Source organism: Westerdykella ornata, assembly GCF_010094085.1.
Source record: "Westerdykella ornata strain CBS 379.55 unplaced genomic scaffold EI97scaffold_8, whole genome shotgun sequence".
Taxonomy (NCBI): Eukaryota; Fungi; Ascomycota; class Dothideomycetes; order Pleosporales; family Sporormiaceae; genus Westerdykella; species Westerdykella ornata.
In genome coordinates this window covers 316,809-336,949 of record NW_022986858.1, presented here as the reverse complement: position 1 = coordinate 336,949, position 20,141 = coordinate 316,809, and the positions used below count along the sequence as shown (strand labels likewise).

Below are 20,141 nucleotides of genomic sequence, written 5' to 3'. Positions count from 1 at the left end.
GGGAGGTGGTGATAGGATGGTCGGATTCGGCTTACCGAGAATATGGGAGGGAAGGAGCGAACAGCCAAAGGAGCGACGAGGTTTACCGTGCAGGGCGCAGGGCAAAGCTGGGAAACCGAGTGCAGTCGAGGCAGACGGTGTGGAGTTTTGAAGAGGAGGAGCAGGAGCAGGAGAAGGAGAAGGGTGCGGAATCGATCGGCGGGTGGGTTGGTTCGAAAGGGGAGAGCCCAAGTCCAAATATTACGCTAGCCCAGGCCGAGAGTGGACGACACTCTCACCTAGGCAATCTCCGCCCATCACGGGCCCCATGGCCACGGCCCGCGGCCCACGGCGCTCCTCGCTGCACGCAATTCTGATTATTTATATGAAGACATCATAGTCTGCCCGCTGCCCGTTGCACGTCGGGCTCACTGCTGGAGCTTTGTAGGTTGTTGGTGTTGGAGGGTCCTTTCTTCAAGGACTGCGAGTCGTGCTGTAAAAAGATCGAAGGAGGCGCCTTCGAGGCTGAGAAACTGTCCAGCAGGAGACATGCCGAACACAGCTCCGCAATCAGATAAACCTGACAGGATGGCGCCGGGTAGACGGGAGAGGGGAGAAGAGGAGGTTTGTCCTTGCCCAACACCTCTCCAACACAACAGTGTACCCTTCACCATTGGATGCGGCTAGACAGCCACGCTGGGCACGGAGACACTGACAAAGACGGAGGGGATGCAAGGCTTTTTCTTTTTGTTGCTTTCTTCGTATAGTTGTATGCACAGGACTGTGTATATGCGTATATAAGCAACTCTAATCTGGAGAGCCTCCATACATATATGGGACGTATGTTGGGCATCTACTTTGCTGCCCCGTGCTCCCATGTCCGTCTTCTGATTTTTATTGTTGTTCCACCCACCGTGTCGGTTTGCATCTCAGATTACGGCATCCCGGCCGGAATATGCTCAGAAAGAAGAAGAAGAATGGCTGCGGTGCTCGAGCGAGTCGAGTCTCCTGCCTTGAAGAGACATCGTGTGCCCCCACATGCACCTCTGCCATGCCTTAGGAGAGGCATCATCACCAACCACCAAGCCTCATTAGCACACACGCACCTCGCTTCCGCCGTCCTCTCCGGCATCGCCATGCAGCCGGCAACCTGCCAATGTGATCAACCTCTGCACCCTCTGGGGCTTCTACATACCCACCTTCACGGCGTATTGCGGGGTCGTCCAAGTACGCCCCAATCACCAAGTCGCAGCGACAGTGGCATCGTCAGTGGTTTGGTTTGGGCGCAGTTCATGAAAGGTCGTGGCTGCAGTTGGCATCATCGCACATGGAGCTGCACCCGGATGCACCCACCGTACCGGCTTTCGTGCCAGATGGGGACCACGGGGTTTGCGTGAACCGTCGGTGTTGGCGGGTGGTGGGGGGAGATGCACGCTGCGGTTGGAGCGCTTGCAAGGAATTGTTTGACAGAGCGTCTGCCAACGAGCGAGTTGCATCTGCTGACATGGCATCTATTTCTCCATGCACTGGACCGTCATTCCAAAGTTGTTGGGCGCCCTGCTCGCTGCAAGGCAGATGCGAACAGCCTCGCCGCCAACTGGCTGCACGTCACGTCAAAAGGATTGCTCTACTGCAATAATAAGCTGCGGTGTAATTGCCTGCTGTCGCTGGGGAACAGACGCTGCCGAGGTCGGCTGTTCTGGGCATTACAAGTCCCATATCAGGCTGTGCCAACCTCGTCGCACCTCTACACTCACACAAACCGAACAACCAGATCACTAGTCTACTCATCACTTGCTGGAATTACAGACAGGGTCATGGGCACCTGTCATGCGAAACCTTGGAAGCCTGGATTCTTCAGGCGTATACAAAGGCGCTGTTCTTACCCGTCTGTACGGATCCGCTTCTTTTGGATTGCAAATGGTTCGGAAAAACAAGGCACAAGTATCACTTCTACTATATCTCCTATAGAGTCCATATACAGTCTTTCTCTTTCCTTGGTCAATCCGTACCTGCATCACCTCGTCATATCCCAACCTATCCCTGTCCCCATCAAACCGCCTGTGTTCCTTCAAACTGGTGTCGTTCATGGCCCTTTCCAAGTTCCACACATACAGCACCCATCACGCGGCTGCCAACGGCAGGCGCCTGCCCCCATCACGGCTACCCACCGACAGGCACGCATTCGGGACCAGTAATTCTACTTTCAGCCAGACTCTGAAACGGTCCTGCGCATCATGGAGAACAATCGCCATGGCTGCCGGCGCCTGTTGCATTATCCCGTTCGTCCACTGACCACTGTCTCGGGTGCCACACGGCGCAGCAGCAACTCTTGTTTACATAGGTACTCTCCGCCTGGTCCACCATGGCTCGTTCCCCTTCTGAGCTTTTCAGTCCTTCACCGACCTGGTCTCTTTTCTTTGTACACCTGCAGCAGAAAGTGCCCATGCGGCGCTACGACTTGAATCCCGGTGACTGGTTCTGAGCTGTGCCTTTCAAAGTCACTTTCCTGAGCGTACCTTCTCCTATCTTTCTATGACTGGATTGATTCGAACCCTCATAGAGTCCGCTTCAGAGCTTCTTAAATTTATTACTCCCTTTATCAACCATGGACATCGATATTCAAGTCCAACAGCAATCGAATATGGCGCGGAAGAGATCAAAGAGTGGACATCGTAAGGGGTTGAAAGCGCCAGCTGCATGCCTTGATGCAGACTCTGCTTTCAGAGGATCCAGCACAGACGGGCAAAGTCAAGGAGTAACAGGAGGCAATGATGGAGGTGGCAGACTTTGCAAGTGTGACAGTCCTCATCCGTTTCCACACACGAGCGACAACATTCCCAGCTCACAAGACACCGTGAAACTGCTTCGACCGCCCCTCGGAACCACAAGCAGGCCAAAGGCTCCGCCCTCCAGCGAGGACACCAACAATGCTCCACTGACACCAGGCCCCAGTCCACCGACCCAACTTGAACCCTCTGCGAGCAGTCCATTCCTAGACCTTCCCACAGAACTCCTTCTCTACATAGGCGAGCACCTCCCACCTGACGCCATCCTCGCCCTCAACCTGACACACAGCCGCTTCATCGCCGTCTTCCCCCTCCATCGCTATATTCCTCGCCCGACCGACAATGACGACAATGACACCGCCCCGGCAACCAAGAAGAGAAAGGGTGGAGGCAAACAGAGATATACGCGCAAGGATCCCCACCTCACCGACTGTGCTCGCCTCAACATCCGCACCTTCCTCGCCCTGACCCCGGAATCTCGAACCGACAAATCCCAACGCATGCGCTGCATTCTGTGCAAATCCATCTACCCGCTGTCCATGTTCAACAGCAGCAGCAGCCCTCTCTGCATTCCACCATCCATCCCGCAAAGAGACCCAAGCTCAAAATCCGCACCTCGTTTGCCCCGGCCCGATAAAGAAGGCGCAGTCCTGCCTCTCCCCTCCCGCCTCTGCGCCTGGCACGTCGCCTGCCTCGTCAAAATCGTTCGCACGGATCAAAACACGGGACGCAACGAGTGGGTCAGTTCGATGCGCCAGATGTGCATGCACTGCGGGATGGTCGAGGGGTTCGAACGATGCCCCGGCCACGGTGCAAAACATTATACCGACGTGGAGAAATGGGTATTTTCGGATTCGGAGGGGGTCCACACGGCCGAGTGCGAGAGTTGTGGGACGAGGTGGGTGAGGACGTATACGCGGTTTCTGAATAATGGGACCGAGTGTAGGACTTATAAGTTCTGGAGGGATGGGAAGGACGACGGCTGCTCGGGGGGTGAGGCGGGGAGAGTGGAGAGGGTGGATGAAGTGGTTCAGACGCCGGATTTGCTGGGGTGGGACGGGGAGGATGATATTCCAGGTCGGCTTTGTGTGAGGGAGACGTGCTGGGATGAAGGTAAGTCTTTCAAAGAACACACGGGATGCGGGGATCGATGCTTAACGCGGTCAGCTACAGGTGCCGAGGACCGACGTATCACGACCATTGACCTGCCCGTGCGGTTCGAAGGCATGGCGACTTTGAATCATTTCGAGCCTTCCTATGATGGGTGGGACGAGCGTTGTGCCAGGTATCATGGCTCTTATCATGGCTCTGATGGGTCTTTGACGATACAGAGTCGGTGGTGAATCATGTAACAGATGCTTGCAACTGGCTTGTTGAGCCTCTGTCTGGGCATATCAGGTTGTAGAGCGAAGATTTTACTTGTAGGATTGTATCGTCATTGCCAATGAGCTTTCGCTAGCTGGGTATTTGCAGGAAAGTTGTTTGGAGGTTGGAAAGCCAGAGTACTCTCGGATATGCGAATACAGATGGAATACGCACATAGAGGCTTGTACTGTGTTTATGGTATTTGATGGTATCTTCTTACATCTTTGAGTATATCATATCAGTCTAATCTATTTTTTCCTTCCCTCTTCAATCTGCCAGGTGTAGAACAGGACGCTTTTCACAAGTCTTTTTTTCTTTCTCGTTTCGGTGGGAGGCTGAGGGTGTCCCTCTTCGGAACTTCGGAAAATGTACGGAGTGGCTGCTCGGAATGATCGGAAATGCGGATTGCGGGGAGGACGGGGAGGGAGAGGGGCTGTACAATCTTTATCTACAAGGTCGCCAATATGTGTTTTTTTCCCTTGACGGCTTGAACTGCTCATTTTGGGAGGACATTTAAGGGGAGTATACATAGTGGGTATGGCAAGGATGATGTAGCACAACGTAGGTGCGCATGTGAGAAGAGCCAAGTAGTCGGATTTTCATTTACTACCTGGCGAGCTTGATCGCTTTTGGTTTGGGGTTGGTGGTCATTATCCTACTTCATCTGATATATATATGGTCATTTATCCTTGCAAGTGCCATTATGCCGGCCGTCCGGTCTTGTTGCATCTTCATGGCGTCCTCTTCGATCAGGTAGCCATTCCTCCCTCCTCATCCTCCATCCTCTTTCCCCCAATGCTGCATTGCGGGAGAGGAAATCACTTCATCGTCTATTCTCTTGTGTCAATCTAAGAGAAGAGAGGGATCGGGATACCCCACTAGACATCATTGGTCAGCCATGTTCACATCAACGATCATTGGGAAGGGAATGACATACGTTAAGAGGCGCATTGAACCGGAGATTCTGATCCAAGCTCGAAATCTCCTGGATCTCCTCCTCGCTCAGATCCCAGGCCGTGACGTCCAGGTTCTGCTCCATCCGCTTCACCGACGTGGACTTGGGGATGACGGCCAACCCGCGCTGCGTGGCCCAGCGCAGCAGCACCTGCGCCGTCGTCTTGCCGTGCTTGTTCGCAATCCTGTTGATGACGTCGTGGTCGAAGAGCGGCGAGATGTTCTTGGCCAGGTCCATGTCACCGTCGACGAAAGACTGAGGGCCAAAGGACGAGTAGCCCGTCACGACGATGCCGTTGTCCTTGGCCAGCTCGAGCAGCTTGGGCTGCACGAGGTACGGGTGGTGCTCGATCTGGAGGGTCGCGGGCTTGACGGAGGCGTAGGTGAAGAGGTCGAGCAGCAGAGCGCCCGTGTAGTTGGACACACCGATGCTCTTGGCCAGGCCCTTTGCGTGCACCGCCTCCATGGCCTTCCACGTGTCCTGCAGCGAGGCCTTGGCATATTCGACCTTGGTGCCGGCGTCGTCGACGAACCAGCCGGGCGGGTAGCGCGTCTCGGGGGAGACGTATTTGATGGCGACGGGGAAGTGCACAATGTACAGGTCAAAGTAGTCGAGCCCCCAGTCGGCGAGCTGCTTCCTCAGAATGGGCTCGACCTGCTCCGGCTCGTGGAACGAGTTCCAGAGCTTGCTGACGATGAAGAGGTCCTCGCGCTTGACGAGACCTTCCTTGATGGCGCGGGCGACGCCCTGGCCGGCCTCAACTTCGTTGCCATAGTCTGTTGATTCTTGTCAGTGACTTGTAGTCCAATGTGTGTGTGAGTGTGTGGTGTGAAGTCGGGGAATATGTGCGAAGAGGGGTCGATTCGACAGGGATCCGCCTGTAGGGCGGGGTTACGGAAAGCTGAGCCGGAAACCGATGACCTCATTGGCATCCCCGCTAGACCCATTGAAAGGCCCGGAATGCAGAGAGTATTTTAGCCAACGGGACAAACACTGCATTTTTTTCAAGCTCTGGGTAAAAGAGCCGCAGACGCCGTGAGCGTCCAAGATGCCGCTGTGATCCATGGAGGTGGCCGAGTGCTGCAGTCGGATGTAGCGGGGTGATGGAGGAACTTCACTGCAGTCTTGCAGGGAATTCTCCCTCCCTGACATGGTTCCGGTTTTTCGAGAACGAGATTGAAAAGTTGCTGTACATACCGCAAGCTCCATCGAACAGCCTGTAGCCAGCCTTGATCGCATTGTAGACAACCTCGGCGCACACGTTGTTGTCCACCTTCCACAGGCCGAAACCGACCTGAGGCATCTTGTGGCCATTGTTCAGCGTGAGGAGAGGAGACGTCATGGTTGCTGTGGTATTGGTAGGGTCGAGGGTATCGTAAAGGTGGGGTATCTGGGAGGAAGAGAAAAAGGAACAGAGGAGGAGGGGAATGTGGGATGTTGGCAAGGAAACAGAGGGGTGCAGTGGGATATTAATACAGTTACCCTTTTAGCCAGGGCTCCACAGATCTTGGGACCTGAGAATCCCCTAGGGCCGCCAACGGGAAGTCCGTCTGATCAATGAGCCAGTCTATGTGCAGATTGGCCTCCTTGTTGAACATAAACGACCCTGCGTCTTCAACCATTGCTCCGGTTTGACGCCGGGCAGAATCCCGTCGGTTCACCCTTCCATCAACTCCCTGATTCGTCGTCTGCCTCTACAATTGCATCGACCTTGCTTCCGTCCAGCAGGCTGGGCGATGGCTTGAGGACAGTTACCACGAACTGGGTAACTTTTCAACGCCTCCCGCATCAGTTCGAGGCGGCGTCTGCATGAGAAAGTACAGAGTGCTGTGTAAAAGTAACGGAGTTCAACTGCCATGGAGGCTATCCGAACCTCCGAGTAGCGTCTGGCATCCGGGTCATTCTGTGTTCCTTGCACAGGCAAATGCGGCTTTTTTCCTATCCGCGTCTTCTAGACGGAGGGATGGAAACTCCTTTGCCACAGGGCAAGTGGTTGCAAGCGTCGCCATGGCGTGGGGTATCCGTGCTAGTCGATTCCTCTCCCACTACTACGATGCCACGGCTCGCGGATCACGGCCATAGCAACGGAAAGTTTCTTGGTGGGCTCCACCGCGGCGGCCAATTTTTTCTTTGGACTTGCGGCGGGTAAACTCGTCATAGAGCACCGGATAAATGACGCCCAGCACTCGTGCTATGGTCGCTCATATTGGACCGGTGGTAACAAGGCACTGAAGGTGGTGGCGGTGACCCTTTTGAAACAACTTCTGATAGAGTCCATGATGGCACGGGATGCTGCAAGCAATAAATGTCGACTAACTGCACGTGTCGAATCGCCAAGCCGCAGCGTGGCCCGCACGCGCCCAATCTGGCGTGCAATCAATTGCGATAAGACGGAGTGGTTGCTATGGTGAGGGTTGTATATCGGCATATGGACGCAGATTGCGGCGGTGGAGAGGGAGAACAAGGAGTGTGACTGAACCGATGAAGTGAGGAATGGGGAGAGGGAGGGCAGATGAGATGGGAGAGCCTGGGGAGGTTGAGTGCCAAGACTCTTGCCGATGTTGAAGAGGGGGAAGGCGGGGTGATGGAGAGGATGGAGGGGCAGCAAGATGGCGGGGTAGTCGTTGTGGTCTGTGCGCAAGTTTCTCGAAAATGATCTAACTTGATAGTCGTGTGGTCGGATATGGACTCCATGCTGCGGTGATTCAGTTCGTGTCCACTCGTATGCAGGTATCAAGCCAACTCTTCCTCCATCCACCGCACCTACTGCTTGAGCGCAGTCACCAGCTTGCCCTGGTTACCACCCTCAAACAACACCATCCACGTCTTCGGCACGTCCTCAAACTTCGTCGGAACCACCGTCTCCACCTCCGGACCCAGCTGGATCTTGCCCTCCTTAACCCCTTGGACGAGCTTGCTGATCATTTCGCCGGTCTTGCCTGCGACGATGGCATCCGTGAGGATGAAGCCCTTGATGTTGATGCGACTGATGGACAAGTCAGTACAACGAATCTCGCGATGACTAACTGGAAAGGGGACCTTACTTGGCAATAACCTCGAACCAGTTCTTGATTCCCACCTCGCCCGGAGCATTATACGACGAGATGGCGCCGCACGCCGCGATGCGCCCATGCCGCTTCATACGCGTGAGCATGAGATCCAATATCTCACCACCGACATTGTCAAAGTAGACCTCGACGAAGCCCTCGGTCGCTGCCTTCAATTGAGACTCAAAGTCGGACGCCTTGTAATCGATGCAGATATCCGCGCCCAGGCTCTCTACCCACTTGCACTTCTTCTCCCCTCCCGCGATACCAATGACCTTCTTGCAGCCGACGAGATGCTTGGCAATCTGGACGACCATGCTGCCAGTAGCGCCTGCAGCGCCTGATACAACAACAGTGTCCTCGGGTTTTGCGCCGGCAATGTCTACCAGGCCGTAGTATGCGGTAAGGCCTGTTCCTCCCAATGCGCCAATGAAGTGCGTAGGCCGGATTCCAGCCTTCTCATCAGGCTGCACAGGCCGGCACTCGCTGGCATTGAGCACGGCGTACTCGGTCCATCCTGTTGTTGCCAGCACAAGCTGTCCCTTTTTGATGCTGTCTGCAGTAGATTCCACGACCTCGCATACGCCATATGCGCACATGACGTCGCCCTTCAGCACAGGTTCTGTGTAGAGACGCTTGGGGTCAACGCCGTCTTGGATCCACCCTCTTTGTGCGGGGTCGTTGGAGAGGTATAGGACTTTGACGAGGACTTGGTTCGAGCCGAGCGCGGGGAGAGTCTTCTGCTCGAGCTTAAAGGTAGCGTTGTCGCCTTCGAGGACGGGGTTGGCCTTTGGCGGGTTGGCCAATATCCATTGACGCGTCTGCTGTCCTGACATGATGTGTTTGTGGTATGCGATGCGAGATGTTGCTTGGAGCTCGAGTTGGACGAAGAGGACGTTTGAGGGAACTTGTTCAAGAGACGGTTAGTTTTCGTGCAGTGCAAAATTTCTTTGATTGGAAATCACCTTTGTATGTTGTTGCAAGCTGCGACCAGCAATCTCCGTCAGTGTAGCTGGTGCCGAGGTACCCCACTAGATCAGGGACCAAGTGGATCCTATGACTTCAGTCCGAGAGACGCAGGGTCAACGGTGATTATCGTGGCTCACGGCGATGTAACAGTAAATGTCGAAAATGATCGTTTGACGGTTTGTACCTACGCTTCCCGCTTAAATCTTTGCTCTGGTGTATCAATTACTGAAGAAGCGGGGTGGGGTGTGAAGCTGCATGGAGGTTGCATAACCATGAATTCCGAGCTTGGGACCTGGAGGCCATGTCTCCACTCGGTATGAAACCGGTTCCGACGTGTTTTGTCCGCTCAAAATACTCCTCAGAGAAGAGTCCTGCGTAGAAGTCGTTTACCTTGATACGCTGTTGGGAGCACTCAGTTCTCGGAAGCCATGCTCAATGACAACATCGCAGAAAGGTGGGGTTACTCCATGTTGCCGATATACACTGCTTCTGCCAACGCTCCCAACGTCCATCCAGGTGACGGGTACCAATCGAATCGCGTCGGAAATGATTTCAATCCGTCTCAAAAGGGATCTGTAAGGGTTTGAAGAGACCTTCCAGAATCAAACTTTGGTGGCGGGGTTCTCTGGCATGACTCGCACACCGATCGTAGTCCATAGGGCAAGTTGTCTCTCTCCAATCACACAACCTCTTCAAGGGGACCTCATCGGCTACATGCATCCACTCATGCAACACCTTACGCCTTCATAACGGCCCCGCCCGGCCGACTCTGCCCTTGTCCGTCACTCGTCGTTCCATGCGCCTTCGAACTAGGCGGCGTGTATAATCCCGGAACGCGCGCTCCTACAAACACCTTATCGCACCACGCCATCTCCTTGGCAGCCTTCTTCGCCTCATAGTACTTCCTCGCGACAACGAGCGGCGTCAGGGTCCCAAAGCGGCCACAGTACCCGGCCGACCGTCGAACACCGTAGGGAACCGCGCGACAGATGTTGTCTGCGTAGCTGGAGAGTTCGCGGTCCCACATGAGTAGTTGCTTTGGCGCGAGTTGGCGGAATCGGCGCACCAGGCCAAAGGTGTTGGAGCGGAGGATGGACATGGCCATCCAGTAGTTGATGAGCGTGGTGAAGATGGCGAAGGTCTTGAAGTGGTAGACGGGGTCGTAGGTATGATCATTGAAGTATGTGAGAAAGCCGTCCATCTGGTCGATGGGAACTTTCGTGTAAAGCGGGCCGTTGCTCTCGAATTTCGCGAACCAGGCAAACGCTCGGTCGGCGAGTTGCTGGGAATCGTCGATGAGCTTGTCAAATTCCTCAACGGAAGCTGCGGATTTGGCGAGCTGGTCTGTTCGTTCGAGGATGCGGGGGATGCCGATGCAAATGTCTATCAGCGCTACGTAAGGGTCGGTTTTTGCAGCGTTGGCGGTCACGGCGAGCCATTCAGGGGAGTCTAGGATCGAGGCTCTACGGAGGCGGTATCCAACGGACAACTGTTCAGCTATGTCAGTGAGGCTCACATGCTCCCGGCAAAGCCACTAAGTACCCAGTTGTACCGGACACCATGGAATACATCCAATGCCAATGGTGTCTTGATACCAGACGGTCCTCTCAACCGGAGCAGATGGAGGAGGCCTTGCACATGGTAGTAGAAACCACTCATCCCCGTGACGCCAACGAATACCTGAGCTGGTCAATATGCGGACGAAATTGACTACCCGGAGATAACTGGCGCACCTCGTACAGGCCAAGCAGATATGTTGCCAACAGCGTCTCATCTGTTAGCGAGTGTTCTGGGTGACTGATGGCTCTCATCAAGTGGCTCAGAGCCGTGCCATACGTGGACCTGGTGCGATATATCAAGGGGTAATTCTTATTATCCACGGCAAGCTGGGCCATGGACACTGCATCAAGGGCCGCGGAGAAGACCTGTCTCGACGCAGGCACAGTTGGGAGGTAGAACATCATAGCTGCCGGAGGGGTCAGGATCTCGCCCTTCCAGCTCGGGAGATATAGGCTTAGGAAGCTGCTTAGGAACTGGACTCGATCTATTGCGGCCTGATTGACAGGTCGCGGCACGGGACCATCGACAGGCGTTGATTCTGAGGGGCGGGCTTGGACAACGGCCTGGTTGTCTGATGGGTGGTTCCGGTTGGCATATCTATAGCGGTCCTCGTCCTCTCTGACGTCTATTCTGCCCCGGTTCCGATCAAAAGTGTGAACGACGAAGGCGTGCGCTGGGCGGTAGCCAGGGCATTTGGTGCCGCGTCGAAGGCATGTATTGCATTCTGGTTTTGTCTCGTCACAGCGGACCTTGCGTTTCCTGCACTCGAAGCAGCCGTGGGAGCGCTTGGGCATGGTGACGCTGCTTCAGCCTGACTTTTAGTGCAGGACGAAACGAGACTGTGAGATATGACTGCTAGAAATGAAACAGAGTGCTTCCCTGAAGAGTGTCCAATGTAGATATGAAAATATCCGACTATGGTCGAAAGAGGCGTTTGGGAGAGTGAAGATGGCTGCCTGGAGGCGGGTTTGAGAAGGGGAACCAACGACGGTTGCCAAGCAACGTTTTGCACATCGTGTCGGAACAGCCAATCGAAGACAGTGGCACTGCGCATTTCGTATGGTTTAGGGGGCTAAATATATCTCCTCATAAAGGAATAAGAGACTGTGTGATGGTCACTTTCTTGGGGTACGTCATGGAGATTCCATCAGTCCTATGGAACAGGCAATCTCAATCATGAACTCTTTTCTGGTCCTGTCCTCCGGGCCGCAGCCAGGCCGTCATGTCCAATGGTAACCAATAGTCGCTGCGCGCATCTATGTGATGAAGCCGACAAGCGCATCCGGGGAAGCGCAAAGCCGAGCGCAAGAAGCCGATGATGAACCCAACGACGGCCATTATTGTAGACACAGGATGAAGGAAGAGGTTGAAAAGTCGCAGACGACAAAAGAGCAGATCCGTCACTTCATATACTTGACCACTTGCGGGAGTAAGCCACGCCTCCTGTGCCGCGTAAATCGCGTGTAGGATTGCAATCTTCCCTATCTGGGCGGCATCGCGAATACGAGGTCCCACCATGTGGGGAGTTCGTACCATAGTACCATACTGCCATCTACTGTTCTCCACTGCGAGCGAATCCTACAGGCGGAACGGCCCTCCTCCTGGGCGCCATCACTGCAGTTTAGATAGATCCGCTGGACTTTCTTGGTACGCTATTATGTTACTCCATCAATCTATGCAACGCCAGACATGCAAGCCGGCGCTACAGAAGACTACGCGGAGTTGTACGAACATTACTCTCTCCCACCTCAGTAACACCTCAGTCACAACCACCCGCAGAGTGTCACCTCTGTGGTGGTCAAAGACTGGATGTCTAATATGTGGGATAGCAGTTTCAGCACCCTTGATTGCGCACATGCAGGAAATCCTAGGATGAGGAAAAGGTTGAGAAACGAGGATAGATAAAAATACCATGTCCAACGCCATGCAATGCGCTATGCAGCCCTTACCGACGCGGGGATATCATACACATACCTATACAGGGATATACAATATGAAGAAATTCTAGATCAAAGCCTCGCCGCGGTACATGGCATCTTTAACCTCCTTAACCACGTCGGCTCGGTCGCCAGCGCCAACAAGCACAATTCCCCGCCCACGTCGGCCCATGCGACCGGTTCGGCCGAGGCGGTGAATGAAGTCAATCGTCGTGTGAGGTACATCGTAGAGAATGACATGCCTCACGGCCACAGTATCGATACCCCGCGAGCCAAGATCTGTCGTCACAATGACCTTGGTGTTGGGGAGCCTGCACTTTCCAGTAGAATTCGACGAGGGGCTCTCTGGCTGCTTATCGTCCTCCTTCCCGGTACCAGTGAAGCTTGCCAGCGCTTTGGCTTGGCGTCCAGGATCCGTGTCGCGATGAAAGGCAACGGCGTCGATGCCCTTCTTTACCAGATATTGCGCCACCTCGTCCGTATCCTCCCTTTCATTCACGAAAACCAAAATGCGTTTCGTCTGCAGCGGCTCCCTGCCCTCGACAGGGTCATAATCTCCGCTGGCTTTGCCAATCTGCCATATCGTATCTGCACATGCCAACATCTTGTTGCCACGATACGGATCTTTGTTCACATCGACAACACCGAGCTGGACACGACGGGGGATTGCGTGGAGGTTGGGGGTGACAAGTCGTTTCATGTCCGGATACCGAGCTGCGAGATACTTGTCCAGATATCGTGGGATCGTGGCAGAACACAGAATGAGTTTCTTCAACGAAGGTGTGGCTCTCTCCAGAATCTCGGTTGTGCTAGGCTTGAAGGATCGATCGAAAAGCGAGTCGGCCTCATCGACAATGAGATGGGTCACACGACTGAGGATGTTGGGATTGCTCTCAGCGATGCTGGCCAGCAGGGGAGCTGTGCTGATGATGATGTCCACGCCGTTTTCGTTGAAGAGGCGGCTACGAATAACAGTTGCAGTGTTCTTCGCCGAGATAGGCGCTGCCCGGAATTTGACGGTGTGAGACAGGGACTTCGCTACGGCGCCAACCTGCGCAACCAGCTCCGCAGAAGGGACCAGGATGACAGCTCGAGGCCGGGCCGGGTCGGTCGCCTTGTTCAAAGGTGGTGGCTCCAACGCAAACATGTCATCCCTCTTCTCGAGTTCTCTTTTGGCGGCCTCCTCCGCTTCCTCGCGCGCTTGTTGCTCTGCATCCGCCGCCTCTTCGCGCTTGATTGCATCCACGGTCGGCAGGAGGTATGCGAGAGTCTTGCCAGAGCCTGTTTCTGCAGCTAAGAGGAATGATTGTAGACCAGCTTTTGTACTTGGGTGCCGTGTCCTCTTTTTGGCATCCTGACCAAGAATTGCCGGAATAGCAATGGCTTGAGCAGGCGTAGGATTGCGGTACTCCAGCCCTGGCAACGCATCCTTGATGGCTTCTTTGACTTTGTCCGCCAGCGGGAATGCATCGAAGCTGTCGATCTGCTCTATCTTCCGCTTAATGGCGGCGCGGGATCCATAAGGGACTTCGTGAAGCGTCTTCTGCATCTTCAGGGCATGGTATGGTTCCGAGCGATTCTTTCTTTCTCTGCTCCCTGTATGTCTGCTCGAAGGGCGCCTCTCTTTATCCGAAGCCTGTTCTCGCCGCCGCTCGAGCATCGGTGGAGCTCTTGTTCTGTTCAGGTAAGAGAAGGGCTCTGGCTTCTTCCTTGGAGAGGTCCGAGCGACATTGTCCGACAGCACCATGCGCGATGGTCGTGGCTTTTCGCCCCTCACTCCAGCCGATGGGCGCGGCCCTGAACGGGTTCTCGAGGCCGCGGAAACATGGCGCGTTGCTCGTTCCCGCTGCAACTGCGCGTAGAGGCGTGTCTGTTGCGAGACGGGAGGAGTGCTAGGACCCAGCAACGAGCGAACCTCGCATAGAGGGCAGGCTCGAGTAGCCTGGCGCAACATGGCGGAGATATTTGAACCGCGGTGAGGCCTGATTTAAGGGGGTGGGGTATCAGTTCGACATGGTGGATGCGGATGCGGCGCTTTGAAGGATGGGTGGTGAATGCGTGTCTTGAGTTTCACAAGTTTTTCATGCGCCACAGCTCGGCGCTGATCTGCTCTAGCCATATCAAGAAAGTGTGGCGCCGCGGCCCGTTTGTTGCCCTGGGCGACGGGCGAAACAAGGTGGCATCCCGGGCTTGTTGTCGACTCTATCGCCCGCGATCCGCACCTCCGCAGGCTATCCAGTCAATCTCCCATCTCCCATCGCACTCATCTTCTGTCTATCTTCTTCTCCTCACCTCTTCTTTTCACTACCAGTAGCGCATGCGCTCCACCCCGTCCTTCTCTTCAACACGCCCGTTTTGAGTCTCAGTGCATCCATATTCACCGCGCTGGGCCCTCGAGGGAGCGCGCGCATTCTTCGCAAACATTCCTCGTCGGCGCATCCAGGCAACCTGCATCAATAGCAAGCATGTCGAGGAACGAGGCCGTACGTGCAAGCAGTACCTAAGTCATCGCTTTCTATTAACAGTATTGCGCTTGCAGGTATCGCCGTTGCGCATCAGCAAGACGCCCACCGGCTCACCAGCCAAGGGAAACACCTTTGGTCGCCCGCTCTCTGAGATTGGAACCGGCGAGATCAGGCGCAATTCTCCTAGCTTCAACCAGACTACCAAGGTAAACACTCATGTCGCTGTGATATTCACATTCCAGGCAACCGCTAACCCGGAACTAGAAGATGATGTTCACCAAGGAAACCTCCCCGTTTGGCTCGTCACCCTTTGACAAGAGCCCCCGTCTGTTTTGGAAGGAGCAGACAGCCTCGCCCAAGGCTCGCTTTGGTTCCGAGAACGAGTTCGAGCGCGACAGTTCGCCTTCGCTCTCGCCCAAACGCTCCTCCATTGAGAACCTCAAGAAGGCTTCCCGCGTCAAGAACAGCAACATGTTTGCGCGCGAACAAAAGAACGAGTATGACCCAGCTGCCGTTCAGCCGCTGGATCGACCATTGGCTGCCGGGCGTCCCTTGAGCACCCAGCTCCAAGGTAATGCTTTCGGCGGAAATGGTCTAGCTGCCCTACGTAAACAAAACGAAGAGATACGTGGCCACCGTCGCGGGGAAAGCCTTACCAAAATTCCCACGCTGAGCCCGACCAAGTCGTCTCTACCGAAACCTTCCACGCCTTCGTCTTTCAACTCCCCTACCAAGGACAGGACACCCCCTCCAGAAGGGCGCACATCACCGACGAAGTCTTCCTTGGCCAGTCCGGGACGCTTCAGATACCCTGAGTACAATCCAGACTCTAGCGTCTTCTCGGACGACGATGACATGGGCCGTCAGACTCCTCGACCACTGCGCCGCCATGCAAAGAGTGTGACATTTGATGCTGCTCCCCCAATCATCAACGAATACGAGATGGTAACGCCCGATCCCTCCTCGGTCGCTTCAGGCTCGCGCGAGGGTAGCTATGATTCGCAACAAGATGAAGACTTGAGCTTCGATCAGGATGACAGCTTTGATGCCTCACTTGAGGATACAGAGAAGACACCAGTCGTGCTTCCGGAAGATTGGCGCCACATGAGTCCCGATGTCGCCAATACGTCGTTGACGGATACATACGACGATGTCTTTGATGGCCGAGATAGCAGTCCCATGCCGGACACACGCCCTAATGGCCACAATTTCTCCAACCGTAATGGTTCTATAGCCTCAGACGGGGACTCACGTCCACTGCCCCCTCTGCCAGGTATGCAAGGCGTTGACGAAAACCGTCGTCGCGACTCAAGCGTAGGCCTCGCGGCTGCAGCAGAGCGTGCAAGCGGCGCACGCCGGTCACTACCGCAGCTTCCGCAAGCAGCGGGTTTCTCCAAGTCTGACCTCTTGAATATGCGCGAGGGATCGATGACCCTGGAGGATAGGCTCCGCTTGATGAACTTTGACGGCGATCGCGATACCGACACACCCACACAGGAGAGGCATGAAAAACAGGATGAGTCTGAACCCAGAGATCAGAGCCAGATCTCGGAAGAGACAGGCGACTCCGACACTACTGTAGATGGACCCAAAGCCCCTCGCATCTCCCGGGAATCGATTCTACGCAAGGTAAAGGGTCGTGATTTTGAAGAGTACGACATCTACAACTACGATGCGGAGTCCAGTCCAGAGCGGAGCTATGGAGACCTGGCCGATCTCGACCCGGACGTCCCAATCCCGTCCCGAGAGGCCTCTTCAAACTTCGATGAACTCCCACGCGAGGATTCTGCTATTCCGGAATCAGAAGCAGATAGTGTCCTCGATGCCTACTCCATGGCGGAGACGACTGAGATGTATACCGAACTATCTCAACTGGACGAACACCATCGTGAAGGCTCTGTGATCCACCACGAGAACCGGACAGATATCCAAGAAGATGACGATGCTAGCCACTACTCCTCTCAACCTGATGAGCAGCCCACGTCCCAGAGCACAATCGAAACATCTGGCCCACCCACCCCGACCGGGCTGCAATCGTCACCATCAGCTGCGGAGAAGGAGGCCCGACGCGATGAACTCTTCGCCTCCCTTGATAGTGACGACGTGAATCTGACATTAGATCCGCTCAAAGCCTCCTTCGAGACAGTGCCTAGTCCTCTTGACAGTGCACCCACAATCGGTGCCATGCGAGAATTCCTTCGCCGACCCGAAACTCCCGAATCTACTGAGGACGCAGAGGCAAACGAACCGAGCACTCCTGACTCTGTCATTCGCCATCCGATTGAGACTCCTGAACCCATCCAGCCGGAGGAGCGGGACTCCCCCGTGGTGCCCGAAGAATATGCGACCATCAAAGGAGCTGGAGGCAAGCTCAAGACTCGCCCGTCCCTGATTCCTGAGGATGTGGACATGGCTGCTACTCGTCGCCAAGTCAGCGGTCAACACCCTCCGCCCCTGCCCGAACGGAGTCCCAAGCGCCAGTCGTTGAGCATTGAAGTCGGTCACGTCGCCGACCTAGACCTTCAGTCCGGCCACTCCACCTCCAACAAGGAAAACCTTATGTTGGACATCGACATCCCCATTGGAGACGACTCGAATGATCTTAGCTTTGGCCTGGACAAAGAGTTCGACCACATCATTGAAGCACAGAAGGTATACAACCTTTTCCCTTTACCCTCTTATGCTCAATTCCCAACAACCTCTGTCGCCCAGTCCGATGGATCCCGCCTCATGTGCGGTGAAGGTTTCGTGTATACGTACAGTCCCACTAACGGTTATGTCCGTGAGCAGAAAGGATACTTGATGCGACAAAACACGAAAGTTGTCGTTGCCAGCAGCCGTCAGTTCAGTGATGAAAAGCCAACTGAGGCCGCGAAAGCGAACACTGCCGACTCACGGAAGACAAGCGCTGAGCGCAAGCCCGCGTGGACCACCGAGCCCTGGAATGGTAAGGCAAGACGACGGAGCATCAGAACCGCATCTGGTAGGCGTGCAGCAGCCGCAGGTGCAGTACCTCCTCTTCCCGGCCAGGAATCTGCTGTTGCCGGTGCGCTTGACTCTGTCCAGGAGCAAAATGGTGAGGAGTTCGAGGACGGAACTGAAAGGGGTAGGTTGTTCGTCAAAGTTGTCGGTGTGAAAGACCTTGATCTGCCTTTGCCTAAGAGTACGTATTGGACTCTCTTGTCCCAAAGCAACCTGTGCTAACATTCCTGACAGCTGAGCGCACTTACTTCCAGCTCACCCTTGATAATGGGCTACACTGTGTGACTACATCTTGGTTAGAGCTTGGTCACAATGTCCCAATTGGGCAGGAGTTTGAGCTTGTTGTTCTTGACGATCTCGAGTTCCAGCTCACGCTCCAAACTAAGCTTGAGCCTCCACCTCAGCCTCAAGTGGCTGCTGCGCCCGTGAAAGCTGTCAATCACAAGAAGTCTCACTCTGCTTTCCGTAACCTCCTGTCGTCTCCAAAGAAGCGAAAAGAACAGGAAAGGAAACAACAGGAGGAGGCTGAGCGTCTTGCTTTGCAACAACAACAGGAAGCCCAGGCGAAGCGGAAACAACAGGCTACGGCTTGGGATCTTTTGCACAATCTGGTAGGATCAGACGGATCGTTTGCGCGTGCATACGTCTGCCTGAAGAACCACGAGAACGAAGCCTATGGACGACCACTCAACGTTGATATTCCTTGCTTTAACGAATGGGCTGTCGATGATACTGTCGCGAGCAGTGTCAAGAGCAAGCGTGGCGGCATCGTTCGCCGCCCACCGTACCGTGTCGGCAAGCTGGCTTTACAACTGCTCTACGTACCCAAGCCCAAGAACGCAAAAGATGAGGATATGCCCAAGAGCATGAATGCTTGCATCCGGGAACTGCGAGAAGCCGAGCAAGTGAAGTCGAAGCAGTTCGAAGGTCATCTAAGCCAGCAGGGCGGTGATTGCCCCGTAAGTTCTGAAGCCATATTTGAAAGATGAATCCGGCTAACTAATTGTCCATAGTACTGGCGCCGTCGTTTCTTCCGTCTCGACGGTCCGAAGCTGACAGCGTACCATGAGACTACTCGCCAACCTCGTGCTACTATCAATCTTGCAAAAGCAACTAAACTGATTGATGACAAGACTGCTCTTCAGCAGCCCTCTTCCACCAAAAACGGAGGAAGACGGAAGTCCGCCTTTGCAGAGGAAGAGGAAGGCTACATGTTCGTCGAGGAAGGTTTCCGCATCCGCTTTGCCAATGGCGAGGTCATTGATTTCTACGCCGACACCACGGCTCAGAAAGAAGAATGGATGAATGTCCTTTCTGAGATTGTGGGCAAAGATGTCGCCAACGGAAAAGCTTGGACGGAGATGGTGCTCCAGAAGGAGCGTCGCGAGAAGGCCCGGTCTCAGGCTGCTCCTCAGCTGGCTCAGACGAAGGCGCTGAAGGAGAGCTGCCAAGCCCAGCAACAGAGCGGACGTCCTCAGTCGCATCATGGTTACCAGAGCAAGTCCGTTCCCTCCAGCCCAACCAAGAGTCACACTCGTACTCAGTCCGATGCACCACCGATGCTATCCAGTCCAGCCAAAGGCCACTCTCGACATCGATCGGATGTACCTCCGCCCGTTGAGAAGGACCAACGTCACAAAGCTGGTGTGGTTCCTCGTAGGCGAGAAGTCGGAGATTCAAGCCGCCGCGAGCAGGTTCGATCTATGATGTTCTAGTCCTCCAGTTTCGATGCGGAGAATTGTGCTGTTGGCTCCTGTACTTTTGTTCGGTTCCGTTCAGGCTCGGGAGCTGTCGTTTTCTGCCGCCCTGGTCATCTGCCGATTTTTAAGTGCAGTAATACGCAACGACAAGACAAATGCGTTCACGATCACTTTTGGCGATGTCAGATGTTCCGAATTTACGCTTGTTACGATGCCCCCACCCTGGAGTCTCGGTCACCGCTGTACAGACCTCGCTTTACGACTGCCGCGCCGATTTCCTTGCCTCAGCGGAGAAGAAGATGACGATGATGAAGTTGCGAATCAAACGACGAAGCCTATTTGTGTTTTGGGAGGGAGATGGAGAAGAAGCCATATCTGCAATGCTGCACCTCC

General features: G+C 54.7%; 5 protein-coding genes across 5 annotated transcripts; 1 reads left to right on the top strand and 4 right to left on the bottom strand.

Moving 5' to 3' along the window:
* Positions 1-4,703: 4,703 nt before the first annotated feature.
* EI97DRAFT_308274 (Aldo/keto reductase) lies at positions 4,704-6,721 on the bottom strand. The gene is made up of 3 exons (XM_033794586.1): positions 6,286-6,721; positions 5,071-5,864; positions 4,704-5,011 (listed from the first exon to the last, which is right to left on the bottom strand). Exons 1-3 carry the CDS (start codon positions 6,428-6,430, stop codon positions 4,982-4,984), a joined length of 969 nt encoding a protein of 322 aa, XP_033654605.1. The 5' UTR covers positions 6,431-6,721; the 3' UTR covers positions 4,704-4,981.
* Positions 6,722-7,683: 962 nt separating this feature from the next.
* Positions 7,684-9,412, bottom strand: EI97DRAFT_308410 (NAD(P)-binding protein). The gene is made up of 3 exons (XM_033794587.1): positions 9,101-9,412; positions 8,133-9,042; positions 7,684-8,074 (listed from the first exon to the last, which is right to left on the bottom strand). Exons 2-3 carry the CDS (start codon positions 8,969-8,971, stop codon positions 7,852-7,854), a joined length of 1,062 nt encoding a protein of 353 aa, XP_033654604.1. The 5' UTR covers positions 8,972-9,042; positions 9,101-9,412; the 3' UTR covers positions 7,684-7,851.
* Positions 9,413-9,641: 229 nt separating this feature from the next.
* EI97DRAFT_308006 (uncharacterized protein) lies at positions 9,642-11,646 on the bottom strand. The gene is made up of 3 exons (XM_033794585.1): positions 10,838-11,646; positions 10,647-10,784; positions 9,642-10,593 (listed from the first exon to the last, which is right to left on the bottom strand). Exons 1-3 carry the CDS (start codon positions 11,456-11,458, stop codon positions 9,841-9,843), a joined length of 1,512 nt encoding a protein of 503 aa, XP_033654603.1. The 5' UTR covers positions 11,459-11,646; the 3' UTR covers positions 9,642-9,840.
* Positions 11,647-12,317: 671 nt separating this feature from the next.
* EI97DRAFT_432673 (P-loop containing nucleoside triphosphate hydrolase protein) lies at positions 12,318-14,631 on the bottom strand. The gene is made up of 2 exons (XM_033798216.1): positions 13,914-14,631; positions 12,318-13,859 (listed from the first exon to the last, which is right to left on the bottom strand). Exons 1-2 carry the CDS (start codon positions 14,148-14,150, stop codon positions 12,669-12,671), a joined length of 1,428 nt encoding a protein of 475 aa, XP_033654602.1. The 5' UTR covers positions 14,151-14,631; the 3' UTR covers positions 12,318-12,668.
* A 435-nt stretch (positions 14,632-15,066) lies between these two features.
* On the top strand, positions 15,067-19,763 carry EI97DRAFT_449821 (GTP binding protein-like protein Bud4; the record flags this gene model as incomplete). Its single annotated transcript, XM_033800242.1, has 5 exons — positions 15,067-15,084; positions 15,141-15,272; positions 15,331-18,229; positions 18,283-19,007; positions 19,062-19,763. The coding sequence occupies 5 exons, from the start codon at positions 15,067-15,069 to the stop codon at positions 19,761-19,763; spliced, it is 4,476 nt and encodes a 1,491-aa protein (XP_033654601.1).
* Between the last annotated feature and the right edge of the window lie 378 nt (positions 19,764-20,141).

Coding starts and splice junctions, on each gene's coding strand:
- EI97DRAFT_308274 (XM_033794586.1), bottom strand. CDS start 6,430: ATGACGTCTCCTCTCCTCACGCTGAACAATGGCCACAAGATGCCTCAG. Junction 5,865..6,285: donor GCTGTTCGATGGAGCTTGCG/GTATGTACAGCA, acceptor AAGAATCAACAG/ACTATGGCAACGAAGTTGAG. Junction 5,012..5,070: donor GGTTCAATGCGCCTCTTAAC/GTATGTCATTCC, acceptor AATGATGTCTAG/TGGGGTATCCCGATCCCTCT.
- EI97DRAFT_308410 (XM_033794587.1), bottom strand. CDS start 8,971: ATGTCAGGACAGCAGACGCGTCAATGGATATTGGCCAACCCGCCAAAG. Junction 8,075..8,132: donor TGGTTCGAGGTTATTGCCAA/GTAAGGTCCCCT, acceptor CTTGTCCATCAG/TCGCATCAACATCAAGGGCT.
- EI97DRAFT_308006 (XM_033794585.1), bottom strand. CDS start 11,458: ATGCCCAAGCGCTCCCACGGCTGCTTCGAGTGCAGGAAACGCAAGGTC. Junction 10,785..10,837: donor ATCTGCTTGGCCTGTACGAG/GTGCGCCAGTTA, acceptor TGACCAGCTCAG/GTATTCGTTGGCGTCACGGG. Junction 10,594..10,646: donor ATGGTGTCCGGTACAACTGG/GTACTTAGTGGC, acceptor ATAGCTGAACAG/TTGTCCGTTGGATACCGCCT.
- EI97DRAFT_432673 (XM_033798216.1), bottom strand. CDS start 14,150: ATGCAGAAGACGCTTCACGAAGTCCCTTATGGATCCCGCGCCGCCATT. Junction 13,860..13,913: donor ACCCAAGTACAAAAGCTGGT/CTACAATCATTC, acceptor ACTCTCGCATAC/CTCCTGCCGACCGTGGATGC.